This window comes from Malassezia globosa (genome assembly GCF_000181695.2).
Source record: "Malassezia globosa CBS 7966 chromosome Unknown mgl_sf_15.1, whole genome shotgun sequence".
In the NCBI taxonomy this organism is placed as follows: Eukaryota; Fungi; Basidiomycota; class Malasseziomycetes; order Malasseziales; family Malasseziaceae; genus Malassezia; species Malassezia globosa.
Window position 1 is genome coordinate 50,442 of NW_001849855.1, and position 26,696 is coordinate 77,137.

General features: G+C 54.0%; 14 protein-coding genes across 14 annotated transcripts; 7 read left to right on the plus strand and 7 right to left on the minus strand.

Moving 5' to 3' along the window:
* Positions 1–1,609: 1,609 nt before the first annotated feature.
* Positions 1,610–2,881, plus strand: MGL_4165 (uncharacterized protein; the record flags this gene model as incomplete). Its single annotated transcript, XM_001728634.1, has 1 exon — positions 1,610–2,881. The coding sequence occupies one exon, from the start codon at positions 1,610–1,612 to the stop codon at positions 2,879–2,881; it is 1,272 nt and encodes a 423-aa protein (XP_001728686.1).
* A 72-nt stretch (positions 2,882–2,953) lies between these two features.
* On the minus strand, positions 2,954–3,688 carry MGL_4166 (uncharacterized protein; the record flags this gene model as incomplete). The annotated part of the gene is made up of 1 exon (XM_001728635.1): positions 2,954–3,688. The coding sequence occupies one exon, from the start codon at positions 3,686–3,688 to the stop codon at positions 2,954–2,956; it is 735 nt and encodes a 244-aa protein (XP_001728687.1).
* Positions 3,689–4,023: 335 nt separating this feature from the next.
* MGL_4167 (uncharacterized protein) lies at positions 4,024–4,716 on the plus strand (the record flags this gene model as incomplete). Its single annotated transcript, XM_001728636.1, has 1 exon — positions 4,024–4,716. One exon carries the CDS (start codon positions 4,024–4,026, stop codon positions 4,714–4,716), a length of 693 nt encoding a protein of 230 aa, XP_001728688.1.
* Positions 4,717–4,778: 62 nt separating this feature from the next.
* On the minus strand, positions 4,779–6,908 carry MGL_4168 (uncharacterized protein; the record flags this gene model as incomplete). Its single annotated transcript, XM_001728637.1, has 1 exon — positions 4,779–6,908. One exon carries the CDS (start codon positions 6,906–6,908, stop codon positions 4,779–4,781), a length of 2,130 nt encoding a protein of 709 aa, XP_001728689.1.
* Positions 6,909–7,528: 620 nt separating this feature from the next.
* Positions 7,529–7,888, plus strand: MGL_4169 (uncharacterized protein; the record flags this gene model as incomplete). Its single annotated transcript, XM_001728638.1, has 1 exon — positions 7,529–7,888. The coding sequence occupies one exon, from the start codon at positions 7,529–7,531 to the stop codon at positions 7,886–7,888; it is 360 nt and encodes a 119-aa protein (XP_001728690.1).
* Positions 7,889–8,615: 727 nt separating this feature from the next.
* On the minus strand, positions 8,616–9,860 carry MGL_4170 (uncharacterized protein; the record flags this gene model as incomplete). Its single annotated transcript, XM_001728639.1, has 4 exons — positions 8,616–8,725; positions 8,776–9,277; positions 9,485–9,786; positions 9,824–9,860. 4 exons carry the CDS (start codon positions 9,858–9,860, stop codon positions 8,616–8,618), a joined length of 951 nt encoding a protein of 316 aa, XP_001728691.1.
* Positions 9,861–10,162: 302 nt separating this feature from the next.
* On the minus strand, positions 10,163–10,602 carry MGL_4171 (uncharacterized protein; the record flags this gene model as incomplete). Its single annotated transcript, XM_001728640.1, has 2 exons — positions 10,163–10,497; positions 10,557–10,602. The coding sequence occupies 2 exons, from the start codon at positions 10,600–10,602 to the stop codon at positions 10,163–10,165; spliced, it is 381 nt and encodes a 126-aa protein (XP_001728692.1).
* A 327-nt stretch (positions 10,603–10,929) lies between these two features.
* MGL_4172 (uncharacterized protein) lies at positions 10,930–11,455 on the plus strand (the record flags this gene model as incomplete). The annotated part of the gene is made up of 4 exons (XM_001728641.1): positions 10,930–10,932; positions 11,046–11,174; positions 11,230–11,407; positions 11,436–11,455. The coding sequence occupies 4 exons, from the start codon at positions 10,930–10,932 to the stop codon at positions 11,453–11,455; spliced, it is 330 nt and encodes a 109-aa protein (XP_001728693.1).
* Positions 11,456–13,725: 2,270 nt separating this feature from the next.
* Positions 13,726–17,955, minus strand: MGL_4173 (uncharacterized protein; the record flags this gene model as incomplete). The annotated part of the gene is made up of 1 exon (XM_001728642.1): positions 13,726–17,955. One exon carries the CDS (start codon positions 17,953–17,955, stop codon positions 13,726–13,728), a length of 4,230 nt encoding a protein of 1,409 aa, XP_001728694.1.
* Positions 17,956–18,347: 392 nt separating this feature from the next.
* On the minus strand, positions 18,348–19,463 carry MGL_4174 (uncharacterized protein; the record flags this gene model as incomplete). The annotated part of the gene is made up of 1 exon (XM_001728643.1): positions 18,348–19,463. One exon carries the CDS (start codon positions 19,461–19,463, stop codon positions 18,348–18,350), a length of 1,116 nt encoding a protein of 371 aa, XP_001728695.1.
* A 391-nt stretch (positions 19,464–19,854) lies between these two features.
* MGL_4175 (uncharacterized protein) lies at positions 19,855–20,757 on the plus strand (the record flags this gene model as incomplete). The annotated part of the gene is made up of 1 exon (XM_001728644.1): positions 19,855–20,757. One exon carries the CDS (start codon positions 19,855–19,857, stop codon positions 20,755–20,757), a length of 903 nt encoding a protein of 300 aa, XP_001728696.1.
* Positions 20,758–21,523: 766 nt separating this feature from the next.
* On the plus strand, positions 21,524–22,255 carry MGL_4176 (uncharacterized protein; the record flags this gene model as incomplete). The annotated part of the gene is made up of 1 exon (XM_001728645.1): positions 21,524–22,255. One exon carries the CDS (start codon positions 21,524–21,526, stop codon positions 22,253–22,255), a length of 732 nt encoding a protein of 243 aa, XP_001728697.1.
* Positions 22,256–22,774, minus strand: MGL_4177 (uncharacterized protein; the record flags this gene model as incomplete). Its single annotated transcript, XM_001728646.1, has 1 exon — positions 22,256–22,774. The coding sequence occupies one exon, from the start codon at positions 22,772–22,774 to the stop codon at positions 22,256–22,258; it is 519 nt and encodes a 172-aa protein (XP_001728698.1).
* Positions 22,775–24,286: 1,512 nt separating this feature from the next.
* Positions 24,287–26,626, plus strand: MGL_4178 (uncharacterized protein; the record flags this gene model as incomplete). The annotated part of the gene is made up of 1 exon (XM_001728647.1): positions 24,287–26,626. One exon carries the CDS (start codon positions 24,287–24,289, stop codon positions 26,624–26,626), a length of 2,340 nt encoding a protein of 779 aa, XP_001728699.1.
* Positions 26,627–26,696: the final 70 nt, after the last annotated feature.

A 26,696-nucleotide genomic window follows, 5' to 3' on the forward strand; every position in this document is an offset into this window, starting at 1 on the left:
TGGTATATACTTGCGATCTTGCGCTCTATCAGAGAATTTGGGCCAAAATCGTGTACGAAGTGCTTCTGGCACAAACATAGCATGATGATATCTCCGTCACTTCTGACACGCTCACAGACCAAATCCGGTAGTTGATCAACTCTGACTCGCGTCTCTTGGTGGTGGAGCCCAACACGGATATGTGTCAAGGAAGCACGTGATCACGCGATCTCAACGCCTTGATCGACTTTCGCGATACTGTGCATGCGATGCACGCATAGGTAGGGAATCGGTACCAATAAGAGGTCGACAAGCGCGCTGAACAGTTCCGGCGATGCGCACAGGGACTTGTAGCGGCCATGTGAGAGAATACATCCTCGATGCGAGTAGACCAAGCAGAACAGAGAAGCAGGAAAATGGCGGTTGAGATGTCGCAAGCTGTCATTAGAAAAAAGTGGTCAGTGCGCATGCTGCCACGTACAAGGATCATCGGAATGCCGACTAGCATTCTGTCAGTCATTTCCGCATCAAGAACCCCAATTGTCCAAAGCGGAGGACATAATGCATAGTACTGATACACTAACGCCCCCAGGATGCCAAAAGGTCCGGCTGGCAGATAGCCTGAACGAAATTGCTCAGAGAATGCATAAGTTGTGGAGGAAGAGAGGAGGTGTACAGCATTCGTGATCGCAAACGCATATACTAGTGATAAGACAGAATGCATTAGAGCCATGCATCCGAGAAAAACCTAAAGCAAGATTTTTTTTTTGTCAGAAGCAATTCGTCTGGGTACTCGTACGTACGGCGAATTTTCGTGAGCCTGTAGCACGCTCGACCTGACGAGCTCCATGATAAAGGATGAGAGAGCCTAAGAAAAGCTCAGAACTGTTCGTGAATGCCACATGATATAGAATAGCTTGCCAATACTAAGGAGAATCACAGATAAGTCGTAGAAGCACATACCTGGCGATAGACCAATATGTGTGGGTCGAGCCGCAAAGGTAAGTACACCTTCGCATCTAGCAGCGATACAAATAATGAGCCTAAACAAAAGGATGCAATGGCCACTACCGTTAGTATCACAATAGGCAGTACCTTTCGTCAGCGGCGCATTGGCGAATCCCAACACCATTGATGATAGGTATGGGGTTGGGGTGTGGAGGTCGATGAGGAGCGATTTCGCATACCTGAGAGGATGGAAGATCATTGGCTCTGATGAGATTCACGCGCGTACGTTCCGCGTGCCAGACATGTCGTCGCGCTGACCAAACAAATCCCAGGCCGGCAACTGATGTGTTGGGAACACTTAGATCAACTTCCTTACCTTTCAGCCACGCATGCAGCCGCGAGGATCTAAGAGCAAGGGCATGTTGCACCCTCAACGGAGTTCTGAAGTCAAGTTGGCGTCTGTGAGCTATGTAGCGCTAGACGCTATTTCTGCCAGCATTTGTGGCACTCCGTTCTTCGACACAGAGTTTATTGTTCGCCACCAGGGCAAGGATGAATCGCTTTTTGGTCACTCGCATGTGATCAAGCAGTCGTGTCCAGTATTGTTTAAGAGTATGTTTCCATTTTCATATGAATCTGACATGCAGTGATCCAGAAGCACGGCAACATCAGCCTGGATTCTATGGAGAGCTATTACCTTCCGAGTCAGTCAGATGCGGTAACTCTTAGTGACACATCGTCCGTGTCCACTAGTCTTGCACCTAGTGCTGTGGGGGAGGAAGAGTTCGAGGATGCTGAAACAGACGATGATGATGATACAATTGAGGAAGAGTCGATCATTTCTATGCCCAGAGCACGCGGCCCTCCATCTACTAGCACGCTGGATCCGCCGTCACCTGGCATTGCGCGTGGCCTGGGACAGGGACCTCTTGGAAAGAGTGGCTCGAATATCCCCTCGTCCATGCTGGGAAATTCGCCAACTACACCTCTGGGCCCGAGTCTTCATACGCTTTCATCTGAATCCTCTTTGAACGGTCCGCTTCCGAAGGACCCGGCACCCACGTCAGCAATACCAACGTCAGCGTTCACCCCATCTTCCCGTCGCGGTCTTGAATTCCGCGGTGGTGCATCTTTCTTTAAGAATTTAAGAAAGAAGAAGGATTCTGATGAACCACCGCCCCATGAAGAGGTCGGCGGGACTCGTTTGAATCAACTCTCCCCCTCTCATCCTGAGACTGCCCCCGTGGCAAAGCCTTTGCCGATTCTTGCTACAACCCAGTCCCCCCCCGGGCAGGTGGACAAGACGCCTGCGCCTGTGCCACTCGGTGCAGTGACGCCTCGTGCGCGTCAGACAGGTTCTGCACGCCCTGGAGGTGCTTCTATCGCGTCATCCCAGCCTCAGCGTGATTCTGCCCGTATTCGCCCTGCGCCTATGCCCCCACGTATGCCAGGTGTGCGTCGCGTCTTGGTCAAAGGTGTATCGCCGCGCACGCTACAAGCGTTATTGTTCTATATGTACACAAATCAGGTCCACTTTGTTTCCATTCCCCACATGCCGCCACACGGACACAAGAATTCACTGCACGAGGAGGCACTAAGCCACCTCGGCAACGGCTCAAAGCAAAACCCTGCATTATGGCCACCTGCTTTCTCGAACAAAGCAGCGTACTGCCTGGGCAAGCAGCTCGATCTTCACGACCTGGCTGTCCGGGCCTTCGAGCATATTTCCATGAACTTATCAGTCCGCTCTGTGCTCGCTGATTTGCTCTCGCCATTTGGCGATCGCTTTAGCGACGTGCAGCGAGTCCATCTCGACTTCATTACCCAGCACTGGGAGGAAGTGAAGACGCGTCCGGACTTTGTGCCTATTGTGGAAAATCTTGCTCAGGGTCAATACCCTAAGTCAAGTGCGAGCCTTTTCCAACTGTTTTCCAAGCTCAGCGTGCGTCCCTAAAGGAAGTATACTCTTTTCTTTCATCCTACAAGAAAGCTTTCTTCGCCATCGTCCAGGTCGCGGCGACACCCATCATGATAGTGCTCGACACAAGCATAGCTCGTGGACCCGCTGTTGTTTTAGCGTCAGTAACATGCCGAAAAGATTGATGTGGAAGTTCTTTTGCAACGCGCAAAAAATTAGCAACGTACATGTGCAACGGAATAAGGCCCCACTCAGTGCGCCAGATGCCACACTGCCATAGATATCATGCTCGCCACGCACCGCATCAATAGTTGCGTCAAAGATATTGTACGTCAGAGCGATCACACCTGCACTGTTGCCAAGGAACGTGCCGCGGCGTGTGACCTGGTTTAGTATAGCATTCATGCGCAGACGGAATGTCGGCGAATCAATGCCAAGGGGACGGGTCAATCCTTCACGCAATCCAATCAGAGCTCCTACAGACAAGCCACCCAGATATGTCGTGCCAGTACCGTAGCAAAGATCGTCACTCCAGCCACGCGATGGGAGTGCCGTGCGTGCGCCCTGAATCGTGTTGGGCCTGTCGTCTTCAATATCCAGGTACTCTAGGTCATCCTTAATATCTGCAAATGGGTGTAACCTGGCAGGGTCCAACGCCGTGTTACGCAGCAGTCCTGCTGCCGTTGGCGCATCCTCAGGCGTCGTTGTCGACATGCCGCCAGAGCTCTTGTCGAACGAATGCGTGCGAAGGTATTCAGTTGCATCCCCAGAATGTGATGCTGCAGTTTGCGTAGCCGCGGGCTGCTGGCTCTCATTCGTCGTGGAGGAAAATGGCCAGACCATACTGTGGCGGCTAGCTTCACACGAATGCTTGTCACCAAGGTCGAAACAAGAACTTTCTCAATCCCATCTTGGGAGGTGGCGACGAAGCCTTCGTTGTGCATCTGTCACGTGACGATGACCTGCCTCTCACTCACATATTTCCAGTCATCCAGGCGCAGTAAGATAGGCCTCAACTCAGGTTCGCGCCTCAGGCCCCTTGTTGTGAACCTTGAGCGCTGAGGGCGAAGTCTAGCGCAGACTGACTGGTCAGAAGTGCTTAGAAATACACTGGCGACATCGTTCGTTTGTTCTTCTTGTTCTTGGTCAATTGTCTTCCTACACAATAACACTGCGTGATGCGCCCATTTCTATTTCACGGCGCACTTAGTGCCGTGCAAAGTGCATCGTTGCGCGTCGCTTCGCCTGTGCAGACAGCTTTACTACCGTCCGTAGCACTCACTCGGACTAGTTTGGCTGGCACTACTCTTACAGCCCTCCCGACATTTGCATTTGGTGGCTCGGTTCAGACACGAAACTCGGCGAAACGTGGTGGCGGTACGACAAAGAACAACCGAAACAGTGCTGGTCGCCGTCTCGGTGTAAAGCGGGCTGGTTCTACCGCCGTTGTGCCGGGCAATATCATCGTACGCCAACGTGGCACAGAGTGGCATCCTGGCGAGCATGTGCGCATGGGCCGTGATCATACACTCTATGCTACAGTGCCAGGCTTTGTGCATTTCTACAAGCCACTTCCTCCTGATGGTCCCAAACCTCCAGCTCAATCACTACGTGGTCTTCCGTTGCGCTTGCCTGAACGGACAACAGTGCATGCAAAAAACTGTGAATCTGTACGACCTCATCCCTCTTCAAAGAAACGTGAGCGTCGATACGTCGGAGTCGTTCTCCAAGCACACGAACAACTTCCAAGACCACCCAGCGAGCCTCGATCTCGTCTCTTTGACAAGATTGATCTCAATGCGCTAGAACGCGAAAAGGAACTGCTCCGCCAAGGATATGAACCGCTGGCTATGCATCCATCGTTGTCATAGCGTCTTTTTTTGTGCAGTGCTAGGCGTAAAATAGGATAAAAGAAGTGGGTATCTGTATACGTCTATTTCGCATGCCCCACATGGGGCGGTCGTTGAGATGCTCGTGGGGGCGGTTGTGTAGATCCCAGGCCATTTTCTTCCTCGTCATGCATAGAGAGTCTTGCTCGCATTAACGCGTGCAAGCGCTCGTCATCTTCGTCACTTTCGCCGTCAAGATCGAAGCCCAAGCCTGAACCTTCGCGTTGGTCTGACACTGGCCGTGGAAATCGTACTGGGGCGAGGGACGGGAGCACCATGATGGGCTGCGAACCATGCGAGTTTTGTGAAACATTTGACTCATGCAGTGTATGTGTCAATTCATGCCCGGCCACTTCGGCTGCCGGTACTTCCGCCGAGGGATAGTGGTAGTGTCCGTTTGGATCTGGCACGGACTCCCCCATCATTCGAGCGGCCTTGAATCGCGAGACCCGTGGGCGTTCTTGTGATGATGGATGTGAGTGCGAATCAGACACGCTCGCTGACAGCGGTGCGATGCCATACGACTCCTGTGCATCACCATGATCATCATGGGCACTTTGCGGCATACGAGGATGCAACGAAAGACGTGCTTTCGCTTCTGCATACTCCCGAGCTAGTTCTTCTGTCCAATACTCGTCGCCCGGATGTCCTTGCATCGTTGGCTTGAGTGCTTCAAGGTCCTCTGCACCGTACTGGTCATCACTATCCCAAAGCGATTCGTCTTCTGACTCCCACATGTCAGCATCGTAGTCATCGTCCAGATCGAGCTCGTCTGACTCATCGTGATGGTCCTCCTCTTCCTCCTCATCTTGATCCATAGGCTGCTCGCTTTCATCGTTATTCAAAACTTCCTCACCTCCGAAACGGACCCGTCGACCAGGCTTTTCGACTATTTCGTCATCAATGTCGTCCTTTTGCTCGGATGCCTGCACTGCACGCTGTGCTAATTTAGCAGCATAAGCTTTTGTTGGCCTCGCATGTGGAACGCGTGGTGGAAGACCTTGCTTACTCCGCTCTTGGCCCAATTCGTCCTCGACTCGCCCAGCACGTTCAATTGCCGAAATGCCTTGCGACACTGTCGGCGCTGTGGGTATCTGTTCCTGAGCTTGCTTCTGCAATTGTTGGCGCTGCTTGAATGCACTAGGCTTCCGCTTTGCTCCTACTGATGGTGTTCGCTTTGTCTCTGCCTCGGCTGATCGTTCAAGGACCGTTTCACCGATAGCTGGCTTTGACGCATCCGACGAAGGTGCTGGAGCAGGTTTCTGAATGACTTTTGGGTGAGAGGCCTCCATCTCGGCAAAAATTCGCTCCGCATTGGGATGACCCTGGATCACCTCAGGCCCTAAAAGCTCCACGATCCGTGCGGCTTCTTCCTGTACACCGACATCCTCGGGGTCCATTCCAGGCGGCACTTTCTTGGCCTTACTAACAGGTTCCGATTCATCGCTGTCATCACTGGGCGCTGCAATTCGGACGTGTTTCTTTGGTCGATGCGCATCTGACTGAAGGAACCCACGCCGCAGCTTAAGAGCCGACCGATTGGTCTCTTGCCTTTGTTGTTGCTGTTCATCCAACTTTGCCTGTTCTGCTCGCTCCTCTTCTTCGAGCTGATCCATCACAGAGTTCATCCATTTTTTCCGCTCATCGCCTTGTAATGAGGGGTCAAATGGCACAATATGTCCAGGCACGCGTCCTAATACATTGCCTGTGGGGGGCGGTGGTTGCTCAGTATCCCATCGTGGCGTCTGAGGCGGTGAGTCAGGAAGCGATTCAAGTGGGTCGACGAATGGGAGCCCTTCTTCATTGAGGACCTGACGCTCTTCGTTGATCCGACCGCTTGATGCTGCTACATTATCCGTTGAGGGGAACATGCTTTGCATGGATGCCTGGAAAGCATGCTTCATCTGCTCACCGAACTGAAACTTGAGCTCAGTTATACGCTCTTTCAATTTTGCCACCTGCCCATCGACCACTGCTACACCCTCTGCATCATTGGCGGCGCGTATCAAAGCGTGGTGATCTTCTGCATTCAAGGCTCCAAGATCCCATGTTGATCGTGGCTTCTCACGAAGAACATTCAGCTGTTGAATACGCGCTAATATGAACCGTGCTTGCTTGACGGGCTCGGCAGCTGCAGATGATTCATCAATGACTCCCTTCAGTGCCGAAGCCATATATGTATGGTTTGTGCACGAGCAAATCAATTCGCGATGGCTGCCAATGCGCCTACAAATCTCCAGGCGGCGTTTCCCACTGCCTGTCCAGCCAACAGCACATTTTGCCACCTTGACACAAAAATAATTGCATATTCACACACGTTTGTCCTAGTCATTGAGTGCACGGCCGATCAATGACCAAAAGATGGGGTCGAGTCACATCTAGGCTTCTCCATCTAAACCAGCCATCGAACAACAGCAGCATGGCGCCTAAAAGTACGCGAAGAATTAACGACGAATTAGTCTGCTAACAGGAAGTGAATGCAAAAGCCGTTGCGGGCCGTGCGCGTAAGGCCGAAGCTGCCGAGCGCAAGGCAGCCGAAGCTGAAGCTGCAGCCGAAGCCGCGGAAGAAGCTAAGTGGCAGCAAGGTGCTAAGGGCAAGTCGGCCGCTGATGCGCGGAATGAGAAGGCTGCTGAGAAGGCACGGAAAAAGGCGGAGCTTGATCGTCTGAAGGCTGAAGACGATGCCAACACTCCCGGCAAGACCAAGGGCACTGGCGGCAAAATCGGGGGTGGCCGATCTGCCGGAGGCGGAGGTAAAGGTGCAGGCCGCAGCAGTGAATTGGACGATCTTGACATGCAAATTGCCGCATTCAATGCCACCAGTCTCGATGATGCTCTCGATGCCATGGAACTGGTGAATGAAAGGTCAGATAAGGCCAGCCGTGGCGCAGCCGCTGGAAGTATTGAGAAGCACCCTGAGCGACGATTCAAGGCAGCCTTTGAAGCGTACAAGGAGCGGGAATTGCCAAAGCTGAAGGAAGAACGGCCGGGTCTACGCTTCCAGCAGTACCAAGAAGCGTTGTTCAAGAGCTTCCAAAAGTCTCGCGAGAATCCGTTTAACCAGTTCCATGTCAGCTACGACGCCTCGAAGGAGGAGAAATTGGCTCTGCTCAAGGCAAAGCGCGACGCTACTGCAGCTCGTCTGGCTACATAATATGCATCGCCGATACAGGTCTGCACGTTGCACTATTGTTTGTTTCTGTTTCTGCTGACAACCTATATTATGCATATCGACATCTAAAATTACCATAGAGACAAGCACAATTGACCTGTTCGACCTGACTGACTTGTGACAGCCCTAGGTTGTGACCCGACAGAACATAGCCGCATAGCAGCTCTTCCCTAGGCCATGAAATTAGGGTGCCCTAGAACCCTACAGATACCCTTGGTGATACCCACTCCGACTCACAAGCAGTGCTCCAAGACACTCAGACAAGAGCTGCCAGACCAGCACCAAACGGGCGATCAATAGCAGACTCCCATCCTGCAAACGTGAACTTGATCTTTCTTATGAACAGGCAAGAGGGCAGAGCAAGCAAGGCCTCTGTAGGCTAGTCGTTTTCCGCATCCGCCAACCGGTCTACGCACAATCTCACTTGCCCGCTAAGGCTCGCGAGTGCCATACAGCTGGCGCATCCCATCAGTGGAATGTGTGCGAGAGTTCCTACGAGGGACCCCTCTGCACACCGGAGCGGTAAAGGAAGACGCTATCATTAGCCTGTGGCCCTTTTTAAAGTCTTCCACGACGGCAGAAAAAAAAATGTTTTGCACGTGACTAACAACAACCTAACGCGCGCGTTCGCAAGGCTCTGGCCTGACATGGTTGGAAAACCCTTGTTTGCAACGATTGTTTTCGACGTCAAGTCTGCACGCGGTGCGGCTTATAGCTTGGCCCGAGCGCCAGCATCAGAAGAGCAGATACTCTCCCATTTTTCAGCCAAGTCACATACTTCAGCGGCTATACCGTGACTTGCTTGGTAGCCCGCCGGTCCTGTAGAAGATGTAAGAAAGGTTTCTGGCTGAATACGGAAATACACATACCTATACCATACGCGTGAATAACACCCACTGGGCGATGGCCGACGTAGACTGGCTTGGAGTCAAGTTCGACACGAGCCCCACCCTCACGCGCAGGTCTGACGCCGATATTCACTCCCACGACCTCGACGGATTTCCACGCATTCGGATCATGTGCGTCCACGTTCTCTGGCAGAAGTTCAGGTGCCAGGAGGACGGCATCCTTTAAAATACGCTCTGTCACAGCAGGGTCAGGAGTGAGGGGGTTTGACACTCGCGCATGGAACGTGCCGCCCAAAATGACGAATCCACTCCGTGCACGAGGAATGACGTAAGATGCACCGCCTGAGCCAATCTTGCTTATACAATGAGCCGTATCCATGTCACGGAAGCGTGGTGCATGCACCAGTACCGTCTGTCCCCGAATAGGATATGCGAGTGATTCTGACGCCTCCGGCATATCCTGACTTCCTAACCCTGTGGCATTCACAACAAGGCTCGCGTCCGGAACCAAGGCAGCAGCGGACTGCAAAGAGGGTAGTGTAGACACACGAATGAGTCTCGCTGGTGGCTTGCGTGAATCAGTTTCCCTAAGCTGCGCTGCAAGCCAGTGCAAGTATCTCGGTGCATCCAGTGTTAGGGATCGGAATTTGTACGCATACGGTGCTTCTTTTGTGGCTGGGTGTCTCACAAAGGATTCTTGTATCTTTATGGTAAGTCAATGCATACGTACGCCACCACATTCCTTGTGGAACCAGTACGTCTCACTGTCGTTCGGTTTCACGTCATAACATGTAAAAGGCATAAATGCAAGCATATCCTCGGGTAGCTCCTTGGCTAGTTCCTGGAACTGCTTGTACGTGTAAGCGTCGCGACGTTTCTCATTTTCGTTGCCACGCGCAAATGAGCACCAGTTTGCACCAGCCCATGGAGAGGCGAAGGATTGGGACGTGGTATCGTGAGGGAGCTCACGAGCTAGAATCGTGACAGTGTAACCTTTCTCGCGCAAGTACCTAGCACTGGTGAGACCAAGAACTAGAGAAATTAGATCGATGCGTATGGATTTACGTACCACCTGCACCTACGACAACAGCGTGTTTACCCGGCATACAATAGACGCAAATGGACGAAGGCGATCTGTGCGTTTTGTACTATAACCGATTGCCAAGACTTATGCAAGTCCGTCGAGCCTAGGCTCGCTTCAGGGTGGGGTACGATAGAGCACGTGACCCGAGCACACGTCCCAGAGGCGTTAGCTCATCAGCGCCTGGGTATGGCAGTAGAAGACGCACGCACGCAGAGACCTGTATTTATTCGTACATTATTCACATGGTTTGCACAATACAGAGACATGCTATTGCATGATAGACATAGTTAAAAAAGTACAATCACTTGGAGGGTGGGGTATAAGTTACAGCTCCGTTTCGATCTTGTCAGAATTGCGTTGGCGATGATCGACACCAATGCCAGCGCCACGAAGTGCCTCTTCATGGGTGTAGGGCTTTTCTGTCAACACTTTTTTAGCAATACGTTTATGCTGCTTGCTAGCAACGTGTGCGTTTCGGTCATTCATGTTGGGAAAATGTCGGTCACACTCCACACAATAAAACATGCCGAGACCGGCCTTTTCAGGGTCCAGCTCAGTAGGAGCTTCTAACGATTGCCGCTTCGCTTCGTCTGTAGCATTCTCATGACGTTGATCGTAATCGAGTTTGCGCGCTCGAGTTCGAGCCGCTCGTGATACATCTAATGGACAGTTAGCTTGCGTTACGAGTGATTTACATCATTTTATTACCATGACATACCTCGACGTGCATGGTGATTGCGTTTTTTGCGATGAATTTGCCCCATGTTACCTCACCGAGAGCCGTGCCAGGTGGATAAGATGCGTACCGCAAAGCTCACGGACTTTTTGTTGCGCACCAAATTTTTTATTTTTGTTTCACGCACAGGCCCCACCCACTCGAATGGGACTTGAGCTGGGTCCCTCCAACTCACCTCCAGCTGTTCGTACATTTGATGGCGACGCCGCCTACTTCCCTCCACACGTTCATTCCAGAGCACGTGATGACGATACTATAGTTCTAGATTCATGTCACGTGTATTTCATCTCGGTGCCCTGAGGACAATGTCGTCGTCCAAGCAATCGATCCTCACCACCTCCTTGGAAGCAGAAAGATGGTACGTGGTTAAGCAGCATAGAGTGTGTGCTGCGTGCCTACACTAGGCTTTGTGGTTATCGCGCACTTTTGCTGTATGAGTGTGCTTGTGAATGGCATGCTAACTTGTCGTAGACGCGTCTTTACAGCAAGGGCAGGATCATGAGTCACAGGCGCGGCAAGCGCACGATGCACCCCAACGTGACGTTGGTCAAGATTGAGGGTGTCGAAAACACCAAGGACGCCCAGTTCTACCTTGGCAAGGTATGTATGAGATCGGGGAAGGACTTTCTTGGACAGAGTATGTTCTAACCGGCAGCGTATTGCCTACATCTACAAGGCCCCTAACGAGACCCGTGGCCAGAAGTACCGTGTGATCTGGGGTCGTGTTACCCGGACGCACGGCAACAACGGTGTTGTGCGCTCGAAGTTCCGCAACAACATTCCCCCGGCTGCATTTGGCGCCTCGGTGCGTGTGCTCCTGTACCCAAGCAACAGTAAGTTGAACGAAGCATTGGCTCTTAGTGTATCTAACGTCAGTCTAAAATGTCTATTTCGTGGGTGGCTACGAATGGCATGTATGATAATACCTATCGATGCCTTGCTAGAAACCATGATTCTCATATCACGTTAGAGTGAACTGAAAATGCATGTCCATGCTGAGTGCTGGCCATGAGTGCGCTGGCGCATGGCTGTTGGCGTGTCCTGTGTGTAGGAATGCACACGATTCTTTGGAAATCTGTGATCCCGTGTCGTTGTGTACGGAGAAATGTGTGTCTGTTTATGTGAGAGGGACAAGAGAGTGTGTGTGCATATGCGTGCTTGCTGGATTGCGTCCAAGCGCGGCAGCTGTCCTCGCTTGAGAACATACACAAGACATTGTGGGCTGCAACACCCTGTTCATTATCTAGTCTCTGCTCCTGTGCATGAGCAGTGTACTTAAACTAGCAGGGAAGACGAAGGGTTTGTGCAGATCGGCCATATCGAAAAGTTGATATGTCTGTTTTGAAGCATTCCTACATTCATAGAGGCTTGGATTCACAGGGTATGTGGGTATATTATTATGCATGGAAACACGATGCGGGTGATGTGCGCGCGGAGAGTCGAATGGGAATGTCGTTCGTTCATGATACGGGCCAATTAGAGCGGGGGTGTTGATACATTGTCGTCGTTGGTATCATGTCTGCGCCATAGCTCACTCCATCGTACTACAAGGACAGGCTCCGAAATTGGTGGTAACACGGAATAGCACGATTTCGTTGTGTTGGTCGAAGGAAGCAATGGTTCGGCATCGTTGTCTGGCACATGTCCACGCTCTCCAGTGCAAGACGCCATGATATGGGCCGCAACATTCCGCTCCTCCGGGGTAATGTTCAGCATATTTACATGATCTGGATCAATCAAACGAACAGACTCCTCATAGGAAATAGATAGCAGGATCACATGCAGGAACCAGATGACCGCATCAAGGTATAGCAAGTGCCATTTAGATACAATGTAGTCTGTGGTGGTGTAAGCGAAAAGGTCGGCTGGGAGTGCACGCAGAGCATACCTTGACCGATAAAATCAAACATGAGACGATGTCGGGACGGATTCGTGTCGGAGAGGCATTGCACCACGCCACAAAACAGTTGAAATCCTGTGACGAATTGCAGGTGCGACTGAATAGGGCGATGCGTCGGGAGCAAATACGGGCGCACTGAGTGAGCCCTCGAATCTACACGTACAAAACCGCTTAGGCGTTAGGACCCACACAAGCAAAAGCACGTACAAATAACAGCAGCATCCGTACTATAAGCAGGATGAGGAGCCCATCCAGCAAGTACACGTAGACATGGCACATGGCCAGCAGTCGTTGCAACTGACATGAGTGCAAGTGTCCACATACCACACTCAGCACCTCTCTTCGTTCTTTGCGCATCACGAGCAGCGCAAAGCGATGCGACACCACACCAAAGCAGGGAACGAGACGTTCGCGACGTTGGTGGAGACAACAGGTCGCGCGCTCTGACCAGAAAAGTTGGTCGAGTGGTGGGCGTCGGCCGACGAGCGTGTAAACCATTGTTACTGCAGCCTCGACGCGTTGCGCGTTCGTTCTCCATCGAGCATGTCTCAGCCATGCGACAATGCGTTTCTGCAGCAGTCGCTAGGGCTAGGCACAAGCCGGTCGGTACCATCGCTTCCGCCGTCACCACCGCGACGCAAGCCTGTGTTTGGAAGCGATCGACCACTGACGTTTCCACCGCGGCCACGCCCCCAGTTCCCACTGGTCCAGGCGCCAGAGGCAGATGACGAGGATGCTGGTTCTCTAGAGCTGGCACGCTTCGAGTCGGCGGAGCGACTGCGCCTCAAGTGGGAAAGTATCTATGAGCGATTCAAGGACGCACACTTGGAGGACCAAGACGAGATCTACCTGGGACGTGCAAATGACAAGATTCGGGTGATTAAAGATCGGGGCTCGCTCCGTGCGCTTCACAGACAGCTCAAGTTTGGCTCGTTTATGAGCGAGAAGGAACGAGAGGCACTTTCTATGTCGGATGACTGGCGCGACGTTGATGAGGAGGACAGGAACGAAGCTATGTTGAGGAAGGACGTGGATTGGCAGCGAAAGGCACCGCCGCCACGACCACCACCGCCGCCCCTGCCGAAGCCATTGCCACCCATGTCGTCAGACCCGGACATTGCATTTGAGCTCGATATTTACCGCTCGGTAAAGCGCGATGCTATCGACTCTCTCTTACGGTCAAATACCCTGGGGCGTGCTACGCTGCCTTACGAGATACCCGGCCTCGAGTCATTACTTTGTACGAAAGATCTACATACGCATGAATGAAAACAGTTTATCCAGCCCGACGAACCGCCGGGCGTTCCGCGCCAGGTACTGCTGCACTGTCGCATACAATACATCCAGGTCGGCACGTCGTGCATCGATGGTGTCTCGCAGACGCAGATGCTGTGCTGCTTCACTTGTCTCTGCCATAGCCTGCGTCGAATCAAACAGGTACGCGTAGTAACACAGCTGCGTGTACAGCGCCTTGTCCGGGTACTGTGCGAGGACTTTGCCGCGGCACCCTGGCACGACACAGCGCCCACTATACACGCCCGTCATGGTCGATGAGGCACGGCATGACGGTTCTGTGCATGTCTGTACGCCTTCGTAATACCGTGCAATGTGAGCACGAATCGCGAGCTGCAACTGCACGACCAGGGACGGCAGGGTCCATGCAGTTGAGCAGGATGGACAAGAGAGCCACGGAGCAGCGCCCTCGGACGTTCGTGCGCTGTGCGCGAGCGGCACCGCATCCGAGACGGCACCACACTGCCGGCAGCGAACACGGAGCGGATCACAGTGGGCGTATCGAATACTGCTCGGCACCTGGCTCTCGAGGGTCATCCACTCACGACTCGAGTCGGATGACGCGTGGGACGAAGACGTGTATGTGTGCACATCGAGGCCCAAGCAAGCAGCGAGTCGAGAGCGGTCGGTGCCTTCCATGCTGTCGGCCAATCGTTCAATGGGCGGGAGGATCTGCAGTGACAAATAGTGCTTGTAGTCAATGGCATATGCAGGGTCGTCCATGTGTCGCCGAACGTCATCGGGATGGAAGGCACGCTCCGCTTGCGTCGCTTTCGTGTGTTGATGATGGTGGTGGTTGTTACTATTATGATTGCTGTTGTTGATGCTGTCGTTGCTGCTAGGTGTCTGTGGGCCGACGCAGAAGACATACGGGATCACATCGCCACTACGCGCCGTCTCGTTCTTCGCGAGCATCCGCAATGCCACCTGGACGTGTGGCTGGTTCTGCGCGTCAGGATAGTCCTGGGGCCGCTTGCCAAGACGTTTGTAGATCACATAGTCGTCTAGCGGAATACGCCCTTCCCGCACATCTGTCGCGAGCTGCTGCAGGTACTCGTGCATCTTTTCCACCACAGTCTCGGTCGCTTCGCCGGAAAGGATCTGCTCTAGCACGTATGCTGACGCTCGCTTCGACAGAGCGCAGTACTCGCGGCGCTTCATGTCGAGGCCCTTGATTTCGGTCTGCGTTGCCCCTGTCTCGTTCACCAAGAGTGCAGCATACTTTTTCTTTTGAAGCAGAAGCATGCGCTGAAACACGCCATCAATATCGATTTCCAGGAGCCGATACCGCTCATTGACTGCGCGTCGGAACTCGTGGCCGATCTTGATGGCCGCTTGATAGTCTATACAACGCGTGTTGATCATGACACTGTCCGTATCGCCGTAAATCACGTCGAGCGACATGCTTTCGGCCAGCTCGCGGGTGGTCGACAGGATTTCTCGGCCTTTGAAGGTCGTGAGTGCTGCGAGCGGTCGTGCGTAGAACCGCGAGTTCTCATAGCCAAGACAGCCATACATACTGTTAGCCGTGAGCTTGAGCGCCTGCTGCTTGATGTTCCACTGCAGCTGTTTCAGCGCTGGAGCGTGCTTGTCTTTCATGAGTGCCTTGACTTGCCGCCGCCGATTCACAAGCGTCGCAATGAGGTGCGGCAATACACCCTGGGCCACATCAGACGACGGCACATCAGGGACATCGTCGCCGTCCTGGTCGGCATGGCGCTCGACAGTCGTAAAGTCAATGTTGTATTCCTGAATGATGCTGGGGTACAGCGAGTTGAAGTCCATCACCAGGATGTACTTGTCCCAGAGTCCCCGCTTCGGCTCAAAGACAAGACCGCCCTTGAACTTTTCCTTCTTAGCGCTCCCTTCTTCCTTCTTCGCTGCCTTCTTGTCCCACATCGACTGCTTGTCGGGGCATATGTACTTTTTCTTGTGGAACTCATGCAGCAAAATGTACTCGTTGCGCTCTGCACGGCCGCCGTTCAGTGTGCGGGACCAGGCGTTGCCGGCCAAGTTCGTTAGCTGCTTCGTCAGAGCAAGCAGCTGCATCTTGCAAGCCATGGCCATCTGGAAGAACGCATCGACTTCACAATGCCGCACGAACGTGAGGAGGCGCTCAGGCGTCGGTGCCGTGCAGTCGAAAAACGACGCGACATCCTCTGGATCGATGTCCTCGCGCTGTGCGTTCAAATGCGTCCGACACATCTCGCTTAGAGACCATGTCGTCGAGGGAATCATGCCTTTCGCCGTATCACTCGACAGATCCGCGACAAGCCGACCAACGAGCATACGTGTGTGAAGCGCATGCAGTGACTGCTTCACCATCTTCGACACGTCCTGCCGCATACGACCGAGCCGCGTCCAATTCTCGCACTTCAAGTCGCGCATTCGATGCAAAAGCGTATCCATCGTGGAGCCGACAAAGTCGTGACTCAGAATGACGTCGGCATCATGCCACTGGATCTGGCCCAGCAGACTGTTCAGCACCATGCGTTCAAATTTGAACGCCTTGATTTTGTTTTTGCCCTGCGCCGCCTGCTCTTCGAACCGCGGGGGGAACGACGCACCCAGCGGCCGTACGGCCGTAAACGAGCTGGACGGCAGCTGCTCGGGCGGCGTCGGATTCTCCAGCGCCATGTCCCGCCATACACGCGCACTCACAGCGACGATCTCGCGCTTGTTCTCCTTGTAATTGACGACGGTGCGGAGTGCCAGGCTCATGATTGTCAGTGGCGGCGGCTCCTTCGGTGCATTCGCATCGGTGTCGGAGAATGGCGACACGCTCTTTGGATCGTCGACCTCCAGCTCCAGCTTCGTCCATGTTCTTGGCGGACCACTCGGCAGAGACGCTTGCTCTATACGCAACCAGCACGGACCCATGATACGCCTCTTGAGCACGAGCAGCTCAAAGGCCGACGTGTGCGTGCCAAATGCGCGTGAAAATGTCGCGCCAGATATGTCCGCAGGTAGTGCGGGCTCATCAAAGCCGTACTTGACCTTGAGGTACGGCCCCTCAGCTGGGACGTCTGGCAGCTCGAATGCATACTTCCGCCTAACCCATTTGCCGAGCCAGGACTTGATGCCATAGCGAGAGCGCATGGTCTCGAACTCTTCAAACACATCATCCTCGCCGGGAACCATATCCGTCTCATGTCCATCAACAATGGTGCGTGTGCGGGGAAGCAAAAATACACATCGCTCCATACCATCGATGGCCACGCTCGCACTAACGTATTTGTTCGTAGCCCTGTCAAGCACTTTTCCGAACAAGAAGATCTTGCCATTCGCGTCGAAATAGTCGATCCAAAAAAAGTGCACAGAGCGATCGTCCTGAAAGCACTCGACTTTCTTGGCAACGCCGCTGTACGTTGAGCTTGCGACCTGAGAAGCAGGTGATTCCGTGGACTCGGTTACAAGGCCATCGTGTACGCTGCGCCACGTTTGCAGATGCGATGTCGGCTCCTCAGGCGCATCGTGCGGCTTGTGTGGACGAGCTGGTGGTATCTTGGTGGTTTTGATGGCATCATCCTGTGCCACAGGCACTTCTCGCTTTGCGCCCACGGAAATCACGCCGAAATCATCTTCGTCCATGGACTCGGGTGTAGACAAAGAGTGAGACGGTGCATTCCGAGGAGGAGAAGGTCGAGGAGGAGAAGGCGGTGGTGACCGCTGGTCGTTCGTCTCACTCTTGAGCTTTTTGGGCCCTCCCTGTGTATGGATGTCGTGCCACGAATCATCAAGTGTGTCACTGCTTGGCTCTGTGGACGAGCTCATGTCTGGCACAAGCGCAGGCAATGTCGTCGGGGTATGAAGCTGCTTTCGTTTGCGTGCCATAGCAAGTGACGGCGAGTCATGCGCATCGTCCAGCACCAGTGTCGTCATGGGCCGGGATGGCGTGCTCAATTGATCAAGACCACCAAATAGATTCGACATAAACGCTTCTTCCGTCTCTTTTGTATGTGAAGGTACAGGCGCCGAGCGCCGCGATGATCCAAGATAGTCTGTTTGCACGCTGCGATTCGCGCGCCTCGAAGACTTTTTCCTAGGCTTTTTCCGGCCCGTGCGTTCGTAGTATTCATGCTCACTTTCTGACTCAGATTCACTCGCACGCTCATTCGCCCACTCGTCCTGTCCATGATCAACGTAGCCACTTCCGTCATCGTCCTCAATAAAGTCGTCTTCCATCATGCGGCCACGGACAATGGACTGGTATGTGTCTTCTGTGACTTCGTCGTAGATGTCTCCGCCAGCATCGTCATCCGGTGCGGCCTGAGCATGTTAGCTCTCATATATTCAAGTTTCTGGTATTTGTAACGTACATAAATGCGGCTACCGCCCTGTCTTGATGCCTTGAGGGCGGCCAAGGCCTCGAGCCTCTTTGCTCGAGAAGCCATCGTTTCTAGGAGCTCTCGTGGTAGGAGGCGAGTGTCTGGGCCTCGTCTCTGGGCCCATGCCCACAAAATTGCGCGACACGCGCGTCGCGTGCCGCGTGTGCCGCGTCGCGTATCAGCAGCCCCTTAAATTTTTATTTCCATATTTCCCACATACATCCACCCAATCATGATCATCTCTCCCAAGGGCTATGGACTGTCGCCATCACCTCGGCCTTTACGGCTGCGTCGTCGCTTGCGTGGGGCTGACACGGCCTGCTCCTGCTCAGAACTGGCATGGCGGGCCTTTTTTTCTTCTCGATCAAGAAGCCATCGGCTCCATTCGGATGGGAGCGCAGATGAACTGAGTCCCTGAAGACGCTGTGGGCCAGCGGTTGACGCCGGCACGCTCGGGCCGTTTTGGTCGGGGGCGGGCACCGTATCGGTTTCGGGATCAGACGATGATGGTTGCGCTGGCAGGTCCGATCGTGTTGATGTACCCTGTCTGAACCAGTCAGTGCATGTTCCATGCAGAGAAGTAGATGCCTTGTCCGTAGTGCTCGTTGGCGCCGGCGTGTGTTCATCATCGGAAGACAAGCCATTCCAAACGCCGGCATCATCGAAAATGTCAGCTGCATCATCGTCGCTTTCTCCAGAGCGGCTCTTGTCCATGTGCCCGGTAGACACAGCGGACTGCGACGCCCGAGTTGGTTCATTGGCTTGCGACGCATCGATACCGCTGGACGATGGCGCTGTGACTCGCTCATCCCGTGATGCGCGCTTCTCACCTCGCTGTTTCTCATCTACTGGTGGCACATCATCTGGCACGGCATTGCTGTGGCGAGGCTCCGAGACAGGCTGTGGATCCAGGCTCTTCTTTTTCTTCTTGCGCATCCGCTTTCCATTTACATAGATGATATCAGGTGCTTCTGGATGCGCAGCTACTTTGCGAAACTTGGCTCGATACTCTGCCGCTTGCGCTTCGGCATTGGCGTTGGCCTGGGCTGTGTGCTGTCCCTCCATGAAAGCAGCGTCCAAGTCGACCTCCTGTGGTTCACTAGACTGGGCCATGAGTTCCTTTTGCTTTGCTAGGAGAGCAAAGTCAAGCCCCTTGGTGCGACCAGATGCCGCTTCCTCGGCACCCAGCATTTGCTTGTATTGTTCCTGCCGCGACTCGCTTGAACGATTCAACAACACGCTTCGTGGCTGCATCATAGATACACTCCCATCGCTGTCAGTGGTATTGTGCACCGCGTAGTTGGATTCATCCCGTCGGGGCTCATGACTTCTGGACGCAAGCAACTGACGAAAACCACGCTGGTCCATCTGCAGCGCGTTTTCTCCTAATCCACATCGATTGAGAGCAGGTGCTGAGGCGGCGTACGCTTCTGTGCGTATCTTAGGTAAGCAACATCGAAGGGAATGGGGGGTGGGTGGCTGGAGGCCAAGTACCATTATGTAATGGACAGCTTTACACACCAGGTCAGGCCGGATCCACGCAGGATCACGCCTGGTGACCATGACACACATTCATAGTGGCGAGGCGGAAGAGCCTCTCTCGTACCGTCTGCTCACGATCCAAAGTCACGTTGCTTGTGGATATGTGGGAAATCGGTCCGCCACATTCCCGTCTCAGCTGCTTGGTTGGGACGTCGACGCAGTCAACACAGTGCAATTTTCGAATCATACGGGGTATGGCCGATGGGGTGGTCAACGAATGGATGCAGCTCATATCACAGGTCTGCTCGAAGCTATTGAAAGCAATGGGCTCTTGCGCCAGAATCGCGTCCTCACAGGCTATACACCGTCGCCAGAAGCCCTGTGCGCCGTGGAATCGTTTATCCGAAAACTTCGTGAGCAAAAGCCTGACATGATTTACTTGCTAGACCCCGTCATGGGAGATATGGATCGTGGAATGTATGTAAATGCCGACGTCTTGCCAGTGTACCGGCGCATGCTGCCGCTCTCGACGATCATATGCCCGAACCAGTATGAGGCACAGGTGCTTGCTGACGAGAACATTACTTGTCTCGATTCGCTGTACCGAGTGCTTGAGAAGCTTCATACCGTATACAAGGTGCCACATGTGGTCATAACTTCATTGGATCTTCCACCTGCAGACTTGGCCAAGCTTGGTGTCGAGCCGACCATGTCAGATGGAAAGCCGACAATGCTCCTTGTTGGTTCGTCTTGGACAGGTCATCTGTCGCCCTGGTTCCTTACATTCCCATCGCAGGGCGAGTACTTTTCTGGCGTGGGTGATTTGTTCGCTGCTCTCGTCCTGGCACGTTTTGCCGAACATGCGCACGAATTGCCAGAGGCCGCGCGTACGCCGCTATCAGATATACCTCCTTCAAGCAAAGAAGAATGCGCATTGCCTATAAGCCATGCAGTGATGCTTGCAGTAGCGTCTCTCCAGCATGTCCTGACACGCACACGCGCCACGATGGAAGCAGAGGGCGCTCGACTTGGTCTTGATCCATTTGCCCCAGCGCACAAAGCCAGTGTAGAAGACCGTGTGCAGATCATGCGCATGCGAGAATTGAAGATCATTCAGAGTGCACCAGCTATATTGCAGCCCCAAGTCCAGTACCGTCCACGTTGGATGCCTGCATCATAGGCTAGTAGTAAAGAAATGCCCCCTTTCCCGACCACCTCCCACCTCCCTCCCGAATATACCATCCATTCACTCCTCTTTTTTTTTTTTGGCGGGGGTTGGGTTGGGTCTGACGTTGTGACTGGACTATCCTTTCTCCTCCACACACTCATGTCTGTGTCGGACCTGTACCATATTCGAAGAGCCATTCAACGTGATAAGAGCGTGGGTTATGTGCCAGATGTGCTTTCAAAACAAGGCCGCTCCCGGCTGTGTGGCATGTACGTAATCGTTCCGCATAGACCCATATCTAACGATGATAGTTGCTTGACGAATGAAGCGTCCTACACCTGTCCCACATGCCAAGCACCGTATTGTTCGACAACATGCTTTCGAAGTGCATCACACGCATGTGCGCCTTCTTTTGCTGCAAGAACAGTGCGCGAGAATCTTAGACCGGAAGACACGAGTGTCGATGAAGCTGAACGGAAAAAGGTCATGGAATTATTGTGGCGACTCGAGACGGGAGAGGGCGTCATAGATGATGGAGCTGACGAAGACGACGACGACAACGACGACGACGACGACCAAAATGTCAGCGTGGAGAACAGAAAACGTGTACCAGGTCACCCTCTTACAGAAGATATACCCGTCGACCAACTTCTGCGTATGCTCACGATAAAGGAGCGTGACCGGTTCGCGATGCTCCTAAGGCATCCAGAACAGGCAGCAAAAATTTACTTTACAGATGCACAAGACGTCTCGTCGCCATGGTGGATAAGCAGCACACATGGAGCACGTCCCTGGGAACACGTGTCTTCCTATACCCCATTTGCTTGCCTTGCACGCGCAGAAACCCAAGTGGATTTACGATTTCATCTCATGTATCTATGGTACGTGGACGGGCCCCATCAAGGCCCACGCATGCACTGACTTGTGCAGTCTTGTCTATGCGTACCTGTTACAGTACTTTGACGTCCAAAGCTTTGCGGCATTCGATACGGACGAAGACCGTAAGACTTGCTCGCATCTGATGCTCAAATTGGTTCCATTTTTTTCGTCCAAGCATAGCCGCATGTGCTTTGATTCTGCCGAGGAGGCGGCGCTGTGCTTCCTCCAAGCCGTTGGCATTGAGCGCAGTGGTCCTGAACCGCTGCGAATGCTCGAAAGCCTACTGCAGCTCGTTGCCAAGCTTGTAGCGCCACGCGCGGTACAAGAGCTAGACCAGCCGGCATGGTGTTGGACCACATGGGCGTTGGCTGATATGCATGCGCTCTTGCGACCACAGAGTCGTCCAGTGGCCAAGAAGCTCGAGTTTTATGCACAATGTTTGCATGCGGACGGAGCTGCCGATCCAGCTTCTTTGCACGCGCACGTTCAGGCATACCTTTTGAAGCTTGAGCAAGAACAAGACGAGCGCTTGCGAGCAGATCACGTCAGCAGCGCCAACCGGGTGATTTCTCAGATGGACCAGCCGATCCAGCAGCTGCACAAGCCACGTATCCAAGTGTTGGAGCCCTAGCTAGGCAAAGCGCACATTGGCAGCACCGCCCGCCCGCTGAATACGCAGGATCTTCTTAGCAACGAGGCCGTAGACGGCGCGTGTAGCCAGTGCATCGCCGGTCTGCTCGAGATCCGATGCATCGATCCCCAGCTGTTGAACGAGCGGATTCCGAGTCGCTGGCTTCTCGACACCAGCACGGACCTGGTCCTGACCCTCTTGCTTCCACCAATTATCGCTGTAGCTTTTGATCATAGGCAAAGGGAGTGTGTGAGGTGCTTGCGACCGCATGAGCAGGAGCAGGACATGTGCCATCATTATGGTGCCTATGCTCGGCGGCACCGTCGGGTTGGATGCATCCCCGGTGATGCCAGCTGTGTCGGCATCGTTCGGAGCTCCCTGCTCCAGCGCGCGCAACACTTTGAATGTGTCGGGGAACGAGGCCGATGTACATCCAGGCGCTGCATAGCGCACGTTCTCGCCAAAAAGTTCCCATATTTTTGCACTCATTCGCTCCAGTTCCTCTGTGGGCGTTGGCATGACGCCATGTGGCACCAGAGACGGGCTTGCTGAACTCTTCGGCGGCGATGCTCGGGGCGTGCTGGGCACACGGGGCGCTCGCGTGGATCGCGGCGTTTGTGGTGTGCGCGGTGTGCGTGGCGTGCGTAAGGAACGCGCAGGCGAGTGCGGGCTCCGGGGCGTGCTGACAGACTGAGCCAGAGGCCGTTTGTCTCGCTGGACAAGGGGCGTGGTAGGTTGTGTCGGAGAAGCACGCGACGCTTTGTGACAGTGCCGCTTTTCTTGGCGATGTGCGAGCGACCGAGCGTGGTGTGGCAGCCCTGGTTGGCGAGCCTGAAACACTTTGACTCAACCGGTTTGGCGTCAAGGAGCTGGGACTCGGTCTTATGGGCGAGTCGCCTGCTATGGAACGACCCAGTGGAGTGCGTTCCGCTGTGGGCGAGCGAGCGACCGTGGAACGAGCTGCTGATGAGCGTGTAACGGGCGTATGAGGTGCCTTTGCCTGAACAGGAAGCCGGGTTGGCGAAGAGGTGGCCGAGCGGCCAGCGTCTGCGGCCGATGTGCGATGTTGTACAGACGACTCGCTCTCACTTAGCATGGATTCCAAAGCTAGGATTTCCATCTTTTCTCGCTGAATGTCGTCCTTGAGCTGGCGCAGACTTTGAGACGAGGGGCGAGACTGATGACCCGGCGTTGTGGTGGTCGCGCTTGGCCGAGCATGGTGCTGGGCCGGTGTCTTGCCCGCCTGGGCGATCGTCGCTTTGTAGCGTGCCATATGCCGCTGGAGCTCTGCTTCGCGCTTCAGCAGCATTCGGATGTGCTTGCGTGCACGCGGCGCATTGTGGTAGTTCTGCAGTAGCTTCTCGGCGGCTAAGAGGTAGGTTCGTGCGTCTGTATCGGAGGTGGGTGCCTGCTTCAGGGGCGTCGGTACAGGCACAGGGCGCAAGAATGGCTTAGGCTCCGCTGGCGCTGTAGAAGGACCAGGTGCATTCTCACTATCCGGCTGCCGATTCGTGACAAACAAAGAGCTCTCTAATGCGTCGGCGTCGCGAATCAGCTCGAGAATATCGAGGCGCTGTGGATTTAGGACCGCATTCGTAAAGTACGCCGGCCGGCTCGCGTGCGCAATGGTGGCTATATTTTGCGTATGCAGACTCTCTAATGACGCACGAATCGACGCCAGCTGTGCTTCCATTGTAGCTCGACAGGCATGCAAGTCCTATGTTGGTATCTTTAGCCTGTACCAGTTGTCGGGATGCGATGAAATTTCATCCCCCACCACATCACATCACATCACATCAAACGCACGCACCGCGAGACGCGTCGACCGACCACGTGGCGAACGTACCCATGACTCGCGACGGCATCGTCGTCGCCACCACACGAGCCCAGCCTCTCCACGTGCACCTTCGACGACGTGGAGATAGGTGGGCCCAAATTTTTGTTGGCCAGGAGCAGCAGCGTCTCAAGCGGCTTTGGTGGTTCCTGACAATTGCTCGCGAGAGCTCTGGTGACTGCGTCGTGGCGTCCACCATGTCGATCAATTCGTTCATGTCTGAAACACAGCAGGAGGATGCTGAATGGATGTACCCAAGCTATGAGGACGAGTCTCGTCCTGCTGGCACACCGTCCGCCGAGGAAACACCCGGCACAGCAGGTCCCGTGAACAATATAGCAACGTTCACGGCGATGGCCGCCGAAGCTGGTAGCTTACCGACGCTAGGGATGGAGCTACTGGATCTAGATAACAAGGACCAAGTGAACACGTTCATTTCCATGACGCCGCACATGCCACCTGAATGCGCACCACTCTTTGCCAGCCTGCAAAAATGCCTCCAAATGCGTGACAAGTACATGAACGAGAGTCTCCAGGCGAACCTGTATGACAATCCGAAGAACTGGGATGCCGAGTACTGTGCAGAATGGGCGGCGGAGCACAACGTCGATGTACCAGCACCCGCCATGCAAGTGGCGCCGAATTCCGTTCGCATTGATGGATGTGCCATGGATACGGTGCATGGCCGTCCCAAGCCATGGCGCATCTATCCACCCCCACCCCGCCCACACTGGGAGCAGTTTTCTCCAGCGCCCACGTCGACGTTCGTGCGTGAGTCCACTGAGGAGAACGGCACGTCGCTCCATGCGCCACTGGAGCCTGCATCGCATGCGAACGTCCTTGCGGCTCAGGAGCTCCTGGAGAGCTGTGGTGGTGTGCCCGGCGTATTTCGGATGGAGCACATCGACATGCCGCCGAAGCACGAGCTCGATGGCGCAGATGTACAATTTGGCATGGTGGACGGCGTGTTCCATGCCTGGACAGCCGCTCGCGACAAGTGTCTCACACACGTAACGCCGAGTGGCGAGTGGTTTCATGACCTGGACATACTACACAGCATTACATCAGATGGACCAGCAAAGACATTTGCTTGGCGTCGGCTCAAGTTTCTGGAAGGCAAGTGGAATTTGTACAAGCTGCTGAACGAGTACCGCGAGTCTGATATGCTCAAACGCGTGTCGCATCGAGACTTTTACAATGTGCGCAAAGTCGATACACATGTGCACCACAGTGCGAGTATGAATCAGAAGCATCTGCTGCGCTTCATCAAGGCGAAGATCAAGAGGCATGCGGACGATGTGGTCTTGTGCCGGGATGGCGAGCCTATGACGCTGCACCAAGTGTTCCAGCTGCTGGGGCTCACGGCCTATGACCTCAGCATCGATACCCTCGACATGCATGCGCATATGGATTCGTTCCACCGCTTTGACCGCTTCAATCTGAAGTACAATCCAATCGGTGAGTCAAAGCTGCGTGAAATTTTCCTCAAGACGGACAATTACATCCGCGGCCGCTATCTGGCTGAAATTACTCGCGAAGTGACGCATGATCTTGAGCAGAGCAAGTACCAGATGTGTGAGTATCGCATCTCGATCTACGGCCGGAATCCGCATGAATGGGACAAGCTCGCAGCTTGGGTCGTAGACCACCACCTGTTCAGCCCCAATGTGCGTTGGCTGATCCAGGTGCCTCGGTTGTATGACGTGTACAAAGCCAACGGCAATGTGCAGAACTTTGAAGAGCTACTGGACAATGTGTTCCGTCCACTCTTCGAAGTCACGAGCGATCCTGCATCGCATCCGAAACTGCACATCATGCTTCAACGGGTAGTGGGCTTCGACATTGTCGATGATGAAAGCAAGCCGGAGCGCCGCTTCCTGCGTCAGTTCCCGCCACCGAAGGAATGGAATTTCGCAGTGAGTCCGCCGTATTCATACTGGCTCTACTACATGTATGCGAATCTTGCGACGCTGAATCAGTGGCGACGCATTCGCTGTTTCAATACGCTGGTGCTGCGCCCACATGCGGGAGAAGCGGGAGATCCTGATCATCTGGCAGCTGCGTACCTCACGTCGCAATCGATCTCTCATGGCATTCTCCTGCGGAAGGTGCCAGTTCTTCAGTATCTGTATTACCTGAAGCAGATTCCTTTGGCCATGTCGCCCCTGAGCAATAATGCGCTATTCTTGGCTTACGAACGGAATCCGTTTCCGGACTATTTCCGCAAAGGTCTCGTCGTAACACTGTCGACAGACGATCCATTGCAGTTCCATCTGTCCAAGGAGCCCCTTTTGGAAGAGTACAGTGTGGCAACGCAGATCTACAAGCTGTCATCGACTGACATGTGTGAGCTGGCTCGCAATAGTGTGATTCAGTCTGGCTGGGAAATGGAAATCAAACGTCATTGGCTCGGACGACGCTTCTTTCTGCCGGGCCCCAGCGGCAACGATGTCTCGAAGACCAATGTACCGGACATGCGTCTTCAGTACCGCAACGAGACCCTCAAGCAGGAGCTCGCTTTTGTATGGCAGCAATAGGTCAGGGGAGATCGAGAGGATGGGAACGAGAGTGAAAGAGTGAAAGAGGAAAAAAGAAAAAAATTATAGG